Below are 14,853 nucleotides of genomic sequence, written 5' to 3' on the forward strand. Positions count from 1 at the left end.
ACGTAACCTAATTATTCCATTAACGTAATTAATATTCATGAGAGCGTTCGCTGCTGCGTTCAACGTCTCGTCGCAAGCGCATGCTGTCTACAAACCAAGATAATGTTTATTTTTTTTAGTTATATAAAACGTCATGTGATGTGTTATAATCTCCAGCATGTAATACTACAATCTGAGCGCAAAAAGGAGACGTTTTACACGTCAAGAAACGAGATATTGTGATCGACAGCTGCGTAGTTTCACTTTCGTTTAACGTTACCTATCTGATTTCGCGCGCAGGTTCGTTTGAAACTTTTATTCGTTTGAACATTAGTGTTTTTCTCTCTTTTAGTCGTCTAAATATCGTAAGCAGTGCTCATGTGTGTTATTGATAACCAATTGGCAAGCGTACATATCCAAAAGAAACAGTCAGAGAGCTGATATTAAACTTCATCATGCTCTTCTCCCAGTCTAACTGCCTTAGATTTGCCATTTTATTCTGTGTCCTTTTTACTGGCAACCATGGGATGACTGTCAACACGGACTCAAATGTGTTGCCTTTTCCCTGGGACAAGATGAGATTGCCAGAAACAGTGAAACCCCAGCACTATGATCTCCTGATACACCCCAACCTGACCTCGCTGACCTTCACTGGTGTTGTCCAGATCCTCATAGAGGTAGAGCAGGACACCAGAGCCATCATCCTCCACAGCAAGAACCTTAAGATCTCCAAAGCTCAGCTTTTAGAGTCCAGACATCATTGGGATCTTCAGATCAGTGAGTTTGAAGCCAATGAACAGATTGCACTCTTCGCTGATGGCTTCACATTTGAGAAAGGAAACCATTTGGTGCATTTGGAGTTCTACGCCAACTTATCTGATAGTTATCATGGCTTTTATAAAGGCAGATACACCACAAACAGTGGAGAGGTCAGGTATGTCATCAAGTGCTTTTGGTTAAATGATTAATTGGTAGTTTGAAGACTTGAAACCCCTCAAAATGAATTATTTTCTCCCTACAGGATGTTGGCGTCCACTCAGTTTGAGGCGACACATGCTCGAGCCGCCTTCCCTTGTTTTGATGAACCTGCATTCAAAGCCAACTTTACCATCCGTGTGCGAAGAGAATCAAGGCACATTTCCATATCCAACATGCCCAAGGTACACATAATTCATAGATCACATTGGATTCAATGTAAGTCACCAAAATCACAATGAAAAACCGAATAAAAATGGGTAAACTTTTAACATTAATAGTTCTTTAGGTTCGATTCCCAGTGAAATTAACATGCATGAACTGATAGAAATGTACGGCATCATTGCTGGGGCTGCCCAATTATGACAAAAATCATAATTGTCGATTATTCTCTTGACATTGTAATTGCAATTATTAATTGATTATCACAATTTACATTTTGAATAGCTTTATACCATTGTTTGAAGCAACTGTATGCCATATTTTTATATGAAAATGAACAAGCTAAAAACACTCTTCCTGAAACTTTTATTTTCTATAGCATTAAACCTCAAATGTCAACTACACATTGGTTTCTTCTTTAAATAAATAAAAAAGTAAAATATGCATGGCATTATAATGTTATTCTAAAATTAAAACAATGGAAAAAACCCTTAAGATAACCTATAGAAAGAAAAAAAAACACATCTTAAGCACACAGAATAATGTAAGTGGACTTTTTGTAATTGCGCCTTTGAATGATTACATAATTGTTCCATCCACAATTGTAATCGCGATTAGAAATTCAATTAATTGTGCAGCCCTAATCAATGCAGTGTAAATTTCTTAAAACAAAAAATCTGCCAAATGCATGTAAATGTAAACCCCCTTAGTGCGTTGTTGAGAAACTGACATAACAAAATAATAATAATAAAAAAAAAAATCATAGGTTAGCTAGTATTTTGGGCAAATCAAAAATAGCTATGTTTCCATTCACCTGTTTTAATGCAAATTTTGGGATATTGCATAAAAACACTAGATGGAAATGTGCATAAATTCTAAAAATGTGTGGGTCATTGACGAATAAGGTTTTTAAAAGTGTAAAAAAACAAACAAACAAAAAAACATAATGGAGATATAATTAATTTTAAAGTTTTATTAAGTGTTAACAATGAGATTATGTGGTTTTTATAATCAATTAACACTGCTTTTGTCATTTTTACAAGATGGACAAAGTTTGTCACCAAAAAAAGTCATTTGGTTTAACCAAAATTTCGGTTTTACCAAATGACACTTTTGGTTATACCGAATGACGATATTTTCAAACAGTGCTAACAGGCTGATATCTAGCTAGCAAAAGGACAATCAAGCATTTTATGTTTAGTACAAGTTTTTAAAATATATTATAACATTTTCCATGTTTTATAGTGGTTGTACTGAATGACCTGATGTTTCGGGACAAAAAAACATGAAAACATGAAAACAAATAGTTAAGAAAGAGAGAGTTAGTTACTTTGCTTCATGACCTTGTGGTACTTTGCAGGTGTCTGAATGATGTCACATTCTGTTCCTGTCACATGATATTGACCACATGACTTGATCCACAATGGTCCCTTTATATGGTTTACTCTGAATGACATCAGTGAAATTCATTTCTCATAACAAAGCAATGACTTCTACACATTATTTTTTGCACTACAATTTTGCACTATGTTGATATATGATGTTATAAAATCATGCCAGAATAAAAAAATATATATATTTGTTACATTTTAAGGTATTTTAATCACAAATTTAATCACAGACAAAGCGTCCAGACTGACATGCATCTGTACCTCAATATGTGGTTTTAATCAGCTTTGAAAAAAATAATTTTTCATTATTTTTTTTTCTTTCCAGACTTTCAAAAACCCATCTGAATATGCAAAAAATCAGATTTTTGCTGGCAGTCTGGCTATAGACTTACAGTTTATAGACCATACAATTTATAAACTGCACAATCTGCAGTGTCATTCATTGACATTAACCCTAAAAACGGCAAGACCATAAAGAGACATCAGAAAATTAATTTATTGCTATTTTTCATCTTATTGGGACACAAATAATACAACTTGATCATTTTTTTCAAAATATGTCTTTTAATTTTGATTTTAATGTTTGTATCCCACAGGATACGTCGCCAGTTTTAGGGTTAAACACAGTGATTTCTTTTTTTAGACTGTCATGTAAATGCAAACTAATGCAAGACTCTCAATTTCAATAGCTGAGAACTGTACAACTGGCTGACGGGCTACTGGAGGATCAATTCGACACGACGGTGAAGATGAGCACCTACCTGGTGGCCTTCATCATCTGTGATTTCCACTCCATCAGTAAAAAAAGTCAGCATGGAGTTGAGGCAAGTCAATAACATTGCCAAAAGCATTATAAACACACTTTACAATACACCCAGATAAAACTGTCCTCTCACACCTCATAACCTGAATCCTGATGTAGATATCGGTGTATACGGTTCCCGAGAAGATCAGTCAGGCGGAATATGCTCTGAACACCGCCGTCACACTGCTAGACTTCTATGATGAATATTTTGACATCCCGTATCCACTTCCCAAACACGGTGAGTGTGAAAGTTCTTCTGTTGACAATGGCATGCATACTTTACAATCTGGCTTGAAATCATGCGAAAATGGCTATAATTGTCTTTTACTTGCAGATCTTGCTGCCATCCCAGATTTCCAATCCGGTGCTATGGAGAATTGGGGTCTGTCGACGTACAGAGAGTCTGGTTTGCTCTTTGACCCTGAGAAATCCTCTTCCTCTGATAAACTGGGCATCACTAAAGTCATCGCCCATGAACTAGCACATCAGGTTGATATTTCTCTTACTAATTCTGTCTAAATAAGAGATCATGTACAGCTAGTCAGCCTTTATCACAAAATATGTTGATGCCTATATGACTGTACATTATTCTGCTTATTGCATGACTTCTTAACAAATAAATGGAGATTGTTTTATTATGTGAGAAGAAAGAGAGATATGTGGGAACACTTCACAATAAGATCACATTTGTTAACATTAGTGAATGTATTATTAAAGGATTAGTTCATTTCAGAATTCAAATTTCCTGATAATTTACTCACCCCCATGTCATCCAAGATGTTCGAAAAGAAATTGAGGTTTTTGAGGAAAACATTCCAGGATTTTTCTCCATATAGTGGACTTCAACAGTTACCAGCGATCGGTCATTTTCTAAAAAAATAAAAATGATATACTTTTTAACCACAAATCCTCGTCTTGCACTGCTCTGTGATGTGGCACGCATTATGTAATCACGTTAGAAAGGTCACGCATGACGTAGGTTGGAAAGGTGACCTTTCCAATGTGATTGTGTAATACGTAGCGCATCGCAGAGCAGTGGTTACGACGATTTGTGGTTAAAAAGTATATAATTTTTATTTTTTTTTAGAAAATTGCTGATGGTTTCTCTAGATAAGACTCTTATTCCTTGTCTGGGATCATGTAGAGCTCTTTGAAGCTGCACTGAAACTGACATTTGAACCTTGAACCCGTTGAACCCCAGTGAAGTCCACTATATGGAGAAAAATCCTGGAATGTTTTCCTCAAAAACCTTAATTTCTTTTTGACTGAAGAAAGAAAGACATGAACATCTTGGATGACATGGGGATGAGTAAATTATCAGGAAATTTTAATTCTTGAAGTGAACTAATCCTCTCCTTAACTAAACTAAGCTGTAGAAGTATTGTTCATTGTTCGTGTTAACTAATATTAACATTTAAAACCTAATTGTAAAGTGTTACCAGATAAGTGATACTGGAGACATGAAACTGGCAGAGATATATAGGAAATCAGTTTCCTGGCAGAAGTGTGCAGTTTAGCTTTATTATACAAAAATATTTGACTACTGAATGCTGTAATCGATTGCTAATCATTCACATCTATCTGTTTTCCAGTGGTTCGGAAACCTGGTGACAATGCAGTGGTGGAATGACCTGTGGCTAAACGAGGGCTTCGCCAAGTTCATGGAGTATGTGTCTGTCAACATCACCCACCCTGAGCTGCAAGTGGTGAGAACTTCAATCTTTACATTTAATACAACTATCTAATAGTTGAGATTAAACCAAAAACTGTGTTTGTGTGAATACTTCACACGATGAGGCCATTTAACATAATTCTGTGTGTATTTGACCATTCAAGCGCAAAAAGTCCATTAAAGAGAACTGAATTCAGGATTGCGTGCTGCCTGAGAGTGGCGGCTTTCGGTGTGTGCGAGTAACGCATTGACCTTTTTTCATGGCTTATTGTGCTTAATAACTCTTTTTATCATGCATTGAGGATCCTGATCATTCATGCATGCTTCTTTATCACTTTAAAGTAATACAAACCCAATTCCAAAAAAGTTGGGACACTGTACAAATTGTGAATAAAAACAGAATGCAATGATGTGGAAGTTTCAAATTTCAATATTTTATTCAGAATACAACATAGATGACATATCAAATGTTTAAACTGAGAAAATGTATCATTTTAAGGGAAAAATAAGTTGATTTGAAATTTCATGGCATCAACACATCTCAAAAAAGTTGGGACAAGGCCATGTTTACCACTGTGTGGCATCCCCTCTTCTTTTTTATAACAGTCTGCAAACGTCTGGGGACTGAGGAGACAAGTTGCTCAAGTTTAGGAATAGGAATGTTGTCCCATTCTTGTCTAATCCAGGCTTCTAGTTGCTCAACTGTCTTAGGTCTTCTCTGTCGCATCTTCCTCTTTATGATGCGCCAAATGTTTTCTATGGGTGAAAGATCTGGACTGCAGGCTGGCCATTTCAGTACCCGGATCCTTCTTCTACGCAGCCATGATGTTGTAATGTGGTATGATGCAGTATGTGGTCTGGCATTGTCATGTTGGAAAATGCAAGGTCTTCCCTGAAAGAGACGACGTCTGGATGGGAGCATATGTTGTTCTAGAACTTGGATATACCTTTCAGCATTGATGGTGCCTTTCCAGATGTGTAAGCTGCCCATGCCACACGCACTCATGCAACCACATACCATCAGAGATACGCCCAGAGAAAACGCCTGCGCTTCTGGATCATGTTTAGATATGGCTTCTTTTTTGACCTATAGAGCGGCGAATGGCACGGTGGATTGTGTTCACCGACAATGTTTTCTGGAAGTGTTCCTGAGCCCATGTTGTGATTTCCATTACAGTAGCATTCCTGTATGTGATGCAGTGCCGTCTAAGGGCCCGAAGATCCAGTATGGTTTTCCGGCCTTGACCCTTACGCAGAGAGATTGTTCCAGATTCTCTAACTTTTTGGATGATATTATGCACTGTAGATGATGATAACTTCAAACTCTTTGCCAATTTTTCTCTGAGAAACTCCTTTCTGATATTGCGCCACTATTTTTTTCAGCATTGGGGGAATTGGTGATCCTCTGCCCATCTTGACTTCTGAGAGACACTGCCACTCTGAGAGGCTCTTTTTAAACCCAATCATGTTGCCAATTGACCTAATAAGTTGCAAATTGGTCCTCCAGCTGTTCCTTATATGTACATTTAACTTTTCCGGCCTCTTATTGCTACCTGTCCCAACTTTTTTGGAATGTGTAGCTCTCATGAAATCCAAAATGAGCCAATATTTGGCACGACATTTCAAACTGTCTCACTTTCAACATTTGATATGTTATCTATATTCTATTGTGAATAAAATATAAGTTTATGAGATTTGTAACTTATTGCATTCCTTTTTTATTCACAATTTGTACAGTGTCCCAACTTTTTTGGAATCGGGTTTGTAATTTTGTCAGATAAATACCTTAACCTTTAGTCTTTTGTTCTTCCCTCATATTTAAAATATATATATACTATATATTTTCCTCATATTTTAATGGTTTAATCAAACTTGTAGGGTCATTAAAAACAAACATCCCCTCCGCACATCACTTTTGGCCACTACTGTATATCATCACACTGCTCAGCACTAGTTGAGATTGTGATATGGTCATTTCAGCAGAGACTGACTGATCTGTAAGTATAATAGTGCTAATATTCAGTGCCTCTATTTTAGGATGATTATTTCCTGGAGAAGTGCTTCACCGCCATGTCAGTGGACTCTTTAAGCTCCTCACACCCCATTTCCACCCCAGTGGAGAATCCTGCGGAAATCAGCGAGATGTTTGATGATGTTTCCTACCGGAAGGTACGCAACCACTTTATGTATCTCAGTACATTCTCAGACTCAGCCGAACGCAAGCGCTCTTCTTCGTGAGCATATGAGTGTGTGGTTAAAAACTAAGCTCAGAATCGATTTGCGATGCATTTGGAAAATATCAGAATCGATCCACAAATCGCGATGCATCAATGTATTGTCCCAGCCCTACTATTTACAGATATGACTTATAATAGGCTTACCATAGTAAATCATGGGAAGACAAAAACACATTTTGGATAAAGGATTGATGATGCATTGACTTTTGTTAATTTTGAACAACATTTTGTTTACCTTAAATTTTAATAATATGCATAACAACTTGATGCAATGAAATTTAGATTTATTTTACATATTTGCTACATTTTAAATAATTGTAAAAGTAAACCGTATGAGCTTTAGTAACGTCTTGATTCTGTCTCGATCCTTTTACATTCGCATCAGGTGCTGATATTGTTTGCACTGTCAAAATAAAAGTTCCGTCTCTGTCAAAATAAAAGCTGACTATGACACTTAGTGGCTAAACATGCCAAAAACCAGCCTGTATATCGGCCTTGGCGATTTATTGGTTGACCCTTAATCTCTAAAATCCTTTTAGTGAATAATTAGTTGTAATATATCTACTAGGTTGTTCATAATCTCTCAAGGGAGCGTGTATCTTGAACATGCTGAGGGATTTCCTGACCCCGGAGGCTTTCAAGTACGGTCTTATAGACTACCTGAAGAGACACAGCTACCAGAACACCGTGAACGCTCATCTCTGGGAAAGTCTTACCAATGTGAGTGACCTCTGTCAGTTCCTGTGTATGTTCTCCAGCTCTCAAAGAAGTTTAAACGATTACTCTTGAGTCCAAATGCTTTTGAACCTTTTCAGATCTGCACTTCTGATGGACTGGATTCAGGGAGACTAAAACTCGATGGATTCTGTTCCAAAAAAAGGGCTGAATCTCCAGCTTCTGTGAGTACTGCATTAAATAATACAGTATAGTAATAATTTAGTTTTTCTGGGTTCATAGCAACATTGACAGTATCTACTGTATATGATATGATATGATATATTTTATAATATGTTACATGACATGATATATTTCATAATATAATATATGATAAATTACGTGACATTTTATGTATGACATGACATGATACATTTTATAATAAATAATTTTATATATGACATGATATTTATTATATATGACATGATATATTTTATAAAAGCCTAAATTATATGATATATTATATATGACACGGTGTGACGTGTTATATGATATGACATGATATATTTTATAATATATAATATGAAATATGACATGACATTTTTTATTTTATATTAAATAATATGATATATGAAATGATATATGACATATTTTATATATGTCATGATATATCAATATGACATGATATATTTTATAATAAATAATATGACATAGCTATGACATGATATTTCATATTATATAATATGATATATGACATGACAATTTATATATGACATGGCATGGTATATTTTATAATAATATGATATATAACATGACATGATATATGACATGACATATTTTACATATATCATGATATATTTATATGACGTGATATATTTTATATGAAATAATATATGACATGATACATGTTGTTACATATGACAAGACATATTTTATAATATATGATGTGATATAAAATGATATGAACCATAAAACAAATAAATTATTCAGTTATTGCAGTAAATCAATCCTGTTCTAGCAGAAATGATGACATTATATGACATGAAATGATATGTTAAATTATATATCGGGTCATATAATGTCATATTTTATCATGTGAACCACAAATAAAATAATTCAGTTAATGTAGTAAATCAATCCTGTTCTAGCAGAAATGGTTCATGGAGGACAGTGTTGACGTTGGAGCCATCATGGACACCTGGACGCTGCAGGAGGGGTTTCCTTTAGTCACTGTAGAGGTCAGAGGTCAAGAGGTCATTCTCAAACAGGAGCGCTATCTTAAAGGAGAAAAATCTTCAACGAATTCAAGGTATGCAACTAACCTACTGCTTAATGCATACGAAAATGTTCAAACGGTGCACAGTACGCTTACTGTAGAAATAATATGCTACTTTGAATATAGCTATGATGTTTAACTGAATTCAATTATTTGTTGTTTGTAACTCATTTCTCATAGTACGTCGAGCTTCCTGTGGCAGGTCCCTCTGACTTACATCACCAGTCACAGTAGCGCAGTGCAGCGATTCTTGCTGAAAAGTGAAAAAGGTGTGTTAAAGTAAAAAAAAATGATCTTCCCAGCATGTTTTCCAGCTTACGCTGAGATCTGACTGTGTGTCTGCAGATGTGTTGTACCTGTCTGAGAAGGTGGAGTGGATTAAATTCAATGTGGACCTGCGGGGGTATTATATTGTCCACTATGAGTCTGGAGGCTGGGACGCTTTGATCAGTCAACTCCAGCAGGATCACACAGTGTTCAGCAGCAACGACAGGGCCAGTCTCATCCACGACATCTTTCAGCTGGTCAGGTGAGGGAACTTCACTTGTGGTCCTGAACGGAAACATAATTTGCAATGCATCAAATTTCTGTAATACGACATTTTGGAATAAAATGTGCAGCACTTCATTATAGTATTTGTTCAAACATACAGTATTTGGTCACTTAAGTCTTATTTAAGTAACTCACTAAACACCAGCTGATTTAAAGACATTGATGAAGAAAAGTGCCTTTATAGGGATAGTTCACCCAAAAATGAAAATTTGATGTTTATCTGCTTACCCACAGCGCATTCCAAGATGTAGGTGACTTTGTTTCTTCAGTAGAACACAATTGATGATTTTTAACTCCAACTGTTGCCGTCTGTCAGTCAAATAATGCGAGTGAATGGGAACACAATCGATAAGAGTCGAAAAAACATGCACAGACAAATCCAAATTAAACCCTGTGGCTCGTGACGACACATTGATGTCCTAAGACACGAAACGATCGGCAATGATGTCTCACACTCATTGAAGTATATGCGCGAGACATCACTGCCGTTGTCAGAGCGCGATCAGACCTCACTAAACGAGTGCTGAACGCAGTTGGACATAGTGGTGTTTAGAGGTAAAAAATGATATAAATACTCTTCGGTTTCTCACACAAACCAATCATTTCTTGTCTTAGGACATCAATGTGTCGTCACGAGCCGCAGGGTTTAATTTGGATTTGTCTGTGCATGTTTTTTCGACTCTTATTGTTCGAGTTCCCATTCACTCCCATTATTTGACTGACAGATGGCAGCGGTTGGAGTTAAAAATCATCATTTGTGTTCTACTGAAGAAACAAAGTCACCTACATCTTGGATGCGCTGGGGTAAGCAGATAAACATCTAATTTTCATTTTTGGGTGAACTATCCCTTTAATGAAGAGATCCTGCAGCATTTGAGCACAAACAAGATTTTATCTAAAAAAAATATTTTAAGATATTTTAAATAGTTAGTCAATGCAGACTTGGTTGATTCATGTTCTTACTGGAATATATTTGTCTTTCCTTCAGCATAGAGAAAGTCCCACTGGATAAAGCTCTGGATTTGAGCTTGTACCTCAGTAAAGAGTCGGCGATCATGCCGGTGACGCAGGGATTCAATGAGCTGGTGCCGCTTTACAAACTCATGGAGAAGAGAAACATGGAGGAACTGGAGAACCAGCTGAAGGTGTGGTTGCAGAAATGATCAAGTACAATTAAAGATGAGGTGTGCAATGTTTTGGATGTTAAAGGTGCTAAAGAGGATTTTTTGTTTTATACATTTTTGCAATATTACTTGAAACTGTCTTTACTAACTGATAAAAGACTATTTATTAGGTGCACTGAAAGTAATAATATTAATATACATCATCTGTGCACGAGGTAGGGCCTTAAAAACATCAGCCAATCATTTACACGATCATCGCGTAAACGATTGGCCCCCTGGCTTGTCAATCACTGCCATGACATTCCTTGTGAGAGACGAGCGCGGCTGCACTCTCCAGTAACTTTCCACACTCCACAGGCGCTGCATGCAATGTTTTTGTCAGGAGACAGGAGTAACAACTGCAGATTATGAGTTACCTGCGGTGAGTCTGACATAATTAATCCAAAAAACATGACACAGCGAATGCCGGTGTTAAACACTTGTGTTCCAATACTCATGCACGAGTTTTGGGAGGTGTTCCCTTGAAATTACGCATACACTCATTTCAAAAACTCACTAACAGTCTTTGGTTTCTCAGTCGACGAAAAGATCCTCTTTAGCACCTTTAAAGGGATAGTTCACCCAAAAATGAAAATGATCCCATAATTTACTTACTCTCAAGCCATCCTAGGTGTATATGTATCTTCTTTCAGACGAACACAATCAGAAGCTAGTAATTACAGTTTATAAAGTTATAATTATGGCTATTTTTCTCACAAAAACACATGGCTTCGCTTCAGAAGGCCTTTATTAACCCACTGGAGCTGTATGGATTATATTTATGATGGATGGATTTGAATCCAGAAAAATTCAAATGAAATATATACTATATTTAGACAAACAGTTTCTTTTTTGTTTTAACAGGGTCATTTAGTGAAGTTATTCAAGAACCTGATTGACCGTCAGCGCTGGTCTGATGATGGGTCTGTATCCGAGCGGATGCTCAGGAATTACCTGCTGTTGTTTGCCTGTGTCCGCCGTTACCCATCCTGCATCAGCACCGCCACTGAACTCTTCCAGAAGTGGAAAGAATCTGATGGCAAAATGCTGTAAGAGTTTGTTTTATTCCCATAACATCTGCATTATACATTCTTCATGCTATTTTAATTCCAGTTATATCCTTTGTTTGGTTCAGGCTGCCTACTGACGTGAGTTTGGTGGTCTACACTGAAGGAGCGCGCACAGATGAAGGTTGGGACTTCCTGTTGGAGAAATACAAGCGTTCCACCTCACCATCGGAGAAGTGGATGATTAAAGCCGCCCTCTCATACACCCCATTAACTCACAAACTTCAGTGGTGAGTGTGAATACATGAAGCTGCTGAGAATGATGTCACATGACATTTTCAGAGTTCACCCAAACATGACATCAGCGATGGAGTATAAATCATTAATGAAGGTCAAAATTGTCTTTAAAGTCTTTAAAATGCAAATGCATGATTCATTTCTCACCTTTTCAAACTTGAGTGTTGTTAAAGTAGTCCTTTTATGCTTTTTTCCATATTCATCTGTCTTTAGTGTGTAATGTTGCTGTTTGAGCTTGAAAAAGGTCTGCAAAGTCCTTCCAGCGGGAGTTATTCTCTATATCAGTTTCTGAACTCTCTGAAACGCCTCCATTGTAGTCTTGAGTTTTCTTCTGGGAACGAACATGTCAAAATATTCCTCATTTAAATAATTCCCACCCAAGGCATATGCAAAATAAAGGGGCGGGGCCTGGTTGAGTTACTCCCGGCTTGCTTTCCTGAAGAGGGCGGAGCTTTAACAGCTCAACAACAACAAAGCTGGAGAATGTCACGCAGCCAAAATGAGGATTGTCAGTAACGGTGTTCAGCCTTACATTGTTCAAACCGGAGTCGACACTGATGGAGAGACTCAGGAAGAAGTTACAACTTTTAGACGTTTCTGAATGGTTAGTGGATAAATTTATGCAGTTGCTGTGGAGTTGATTCAACTCATCCACTAGCATGTGGCGTCATGTTAATCTTTTGTGTAAATCCAGTGTTGAATTGACCCTCGTTTGTGAATCAGTCCGGCCTAAAATGACGGCATGTCAACAACACTCTACTACAACAACTCTTCCTCTTCTCTAAAGCAGCCCAACATGGCCACACCCCCTTTGTTGCATGTTCTCGGGGACGGGGTTTATGTAAATTTTGGGGTTTGTGATGTCACAACCCATGAAGAAGCTCGTTGTACCAGCAGTTTGTTGCGATTTCTGTAAAAGAAAATATCTCCTTTGCATTGAACTTTGAGTGTCATAACTTCACAGATGTTGTTTATGCTCAAACAGCAACATTACACACTAACTAATGTTAAAAAAGTCAAATCATAATCAACCACTCCTTTAATAAAGACCTTGAGTCATTAAACCTGCTCTATGATGTGTTTTCTTTCTCATTCTGTCTAGGCTTTTGGAAAAAAGCATTGAGGGAGAGATCATGAAAACTCAAGACCTGCCGTCACTGGTCGTCACTGTCAGCAAAAACCCAAAAGGCTTTAAACTCGCCTGGGAGTTCCTGAAGACCAACTGGGCGAAACTTGTGAAAAAGTGCGTAGCAGATGTCCAAATGATCCGTCTGAAACAGTATTATTGCTTTCATATCTACCTGAAGACCTTATTATATGATCAAATAAATCTTACATTCTTATTTTTTTGTGCTTATGATGACACATCATGGCATGATAGATTGTGTATTTCATCTAAATCTTGATTTCAGGTTTGATCTGGGTTCATCTGCAATATCTCGCATGACGGTTGGAGTGACTGATCAGTATTCCACCAGAGAAATGCTTGATGAGGTGCTTTTTATATACATTTTCTTGCTAAAAGTATAAATGCAGTTTGAGCACCTAATCCAAAAAACTAAATAAATTGGAAGCCAAAATATTAATTTGAGTTCATTTTAAAATATTAACTCTCAATGAAAGTCTATGAGATGTTTGGTGGTAAACAACCCGAGTCAGAACAGTCTGAAGGTCTGAGCCCAGTTTGGTAGTTGTAGCTTTAAGGCTCTTGGAGGAGATACTGTTTAAATTTTGGCTTAGAAGAATAATAGCCTTAAATAGTACAAATTAATGAATCATGGGCGTCAGATTTATTTCCAATAACGGTGATTCATCTGAACTGAAGATCCAAGAACATGACGCAGTTGTTTGTGTTGTTCCTGTAGGTCCAGACATTCTTCAGTTCACTAGCTCAGGATCAGGGCTCTGGGCTCCGCAGCATCCAACAGGCCCTGGAGAAAATCCAGCAGAACATCCTCTGGATGGACAGGAACGTCCCACTACTGAAAGCCTGGCTGGACAGCCAGTCCATGATTGAGTCCTGACAAATCCAGAGACATATGAAACTGTGTGTAACCCCAGACTGCACCTAGTTTCACCTTGGGTGCGGCTCTTTACAAGGACCTGAACACTGGAGCTTACTGGCTGAAGGACGTACCTTTGAATCAGCTCTGATATCATGATGTTAAACATGAACATTTGAACTGGCTAACAAAACACGTCTAAAGAAGGTGTGAAATGTTCTTGCAAAACATCATCTTAAAGGGATAGTACACCCAAAAATTAAAATTCTGTCATAAGTTGTTCCAAACCTGCATGAGTTTCTTCTCCTATGCTGAACACAAAACAAGATATTTTGAAGAATATGGGTGACCAAACAGTATTTTTTTTCCTACTATGGAAGTCAGTGGGGTCCATCAACTGTTTGTTTGTTTACCGACATTCTTCAACATACCTTCTGATGTTCATTCATGTTTATTTGGTGCTGCAACTAGTAGTAAAGAGGAAGAGATACGATCAGTATTTGTTTAAATTTACTAATAAAATTGACAGAATTCAAAAGCTCAGACTTTGTTTCATATCACAAAGCGTTTTGCAATTTTTGGATGGTATGTGTGCAACAAATAAGGTCTAGTTTTGTTTGCACAAACTGAAAAAAAGACTAAAAGATCTCAGTTCATCAAAATGAAAACAGATTAAAATC

The 14,853-nt window shown here is 37.1% G+C and overlaps 1 protein-coding gene across 3 annotated transcripts; it reads left to right on the forward strand.

The window, feature by feature from the left end:
- The first annotated feature begins 18 nt into the window (after positions 1-18).
- erap1a (endoplasmic reticulum aminopeptidase 1a) lies at positions 19-14,460 on the forward strand. Of its 3 annotated transcripts, none has more exons than XM_048181266.1 (18): positions 20-913; positions 1,001-1,139; positions 3,197-3,331; positions 3,430-3,550; positions 3,647-3,801; positions 4,905-5,018; positions 7,022-7,153; positions 7,810-7,941; positions 8,037-8,120; positions 9,024-9,184; positions 9,332-9,420; positions 9,497-9,680; positions 10,692-10,848; positions 11,731-11,915; positions 12,002-12,163; positions 13,273-13,413; positions 13,583-13,664; positions 14,036-14,460. In XM_048181266.1, exons 1-18 carry the CDS (start codon positions 435-437, stop codon positions 14,192-14,194), a joined length of 2,811 nt encoding a protein of 936 aa, XP_048037223.1. In that variant the 5' UTR covers positions 20-434; the 3' UTR covers positions 14,195-14,460. The 3 variants fall into 3 exon arrangements, with proteins under 3 accessions (XP_048037222.1, XP_048037223.1, XP_048037224.1); XM_048181267.1 differs by having other exon boundaries at positions 9,027-9,184; XM_048181265.1 differs by having other exon boundaries at positions 19-913; positions 3,430-3,801; positions 9,027-9,184.
- Positions 14,461-14,853: the final 393 nt, after the last annotated feature.

Source organism: Megalobrama amblycephala, linkage group LG2 (genome assembly GCF_018812025.1).
Source record: "Megalobrama amblycephala isolate DHTTF-2021 linkage group LG2, ASM1881202v1, whole genome shotgun sequence".
NCBI classification, from domain to species: Eukaryota; Metazoa; Chordata; class Actinopteri; order Cypriniformes; family Xenocyprididae; genus Megalobrama; species Megalobrama amblycephala.

What these genes read in the sequence shown, in the direction of transcription:
- erap1a (XM_048181265.1), top strand. Translation starts at nt 435, where the DNA reads ATGCTCTTCTCCCAGTCTAACTGCCTTAGATTTGCCATTTTATTCTGT. An exon ending in ACAAACAGTGGAGAGGTCAG is followed by an intron (nt 914 to 1,000) that starts GTATGTCATCAA and finishes TTCTCCCTACAG; the next exon opens with GATGTTGGCGTCCACTCAGT. An exon ending in TTAACTCACAAACTTCAGTG is followed by an intron (nt 12,164 to 13,272) that starts GTGAGTGTGAAT and finishes CATTCTGTCTAG; the next exon opens with GCTTTTGGAAAAAAGCATTG.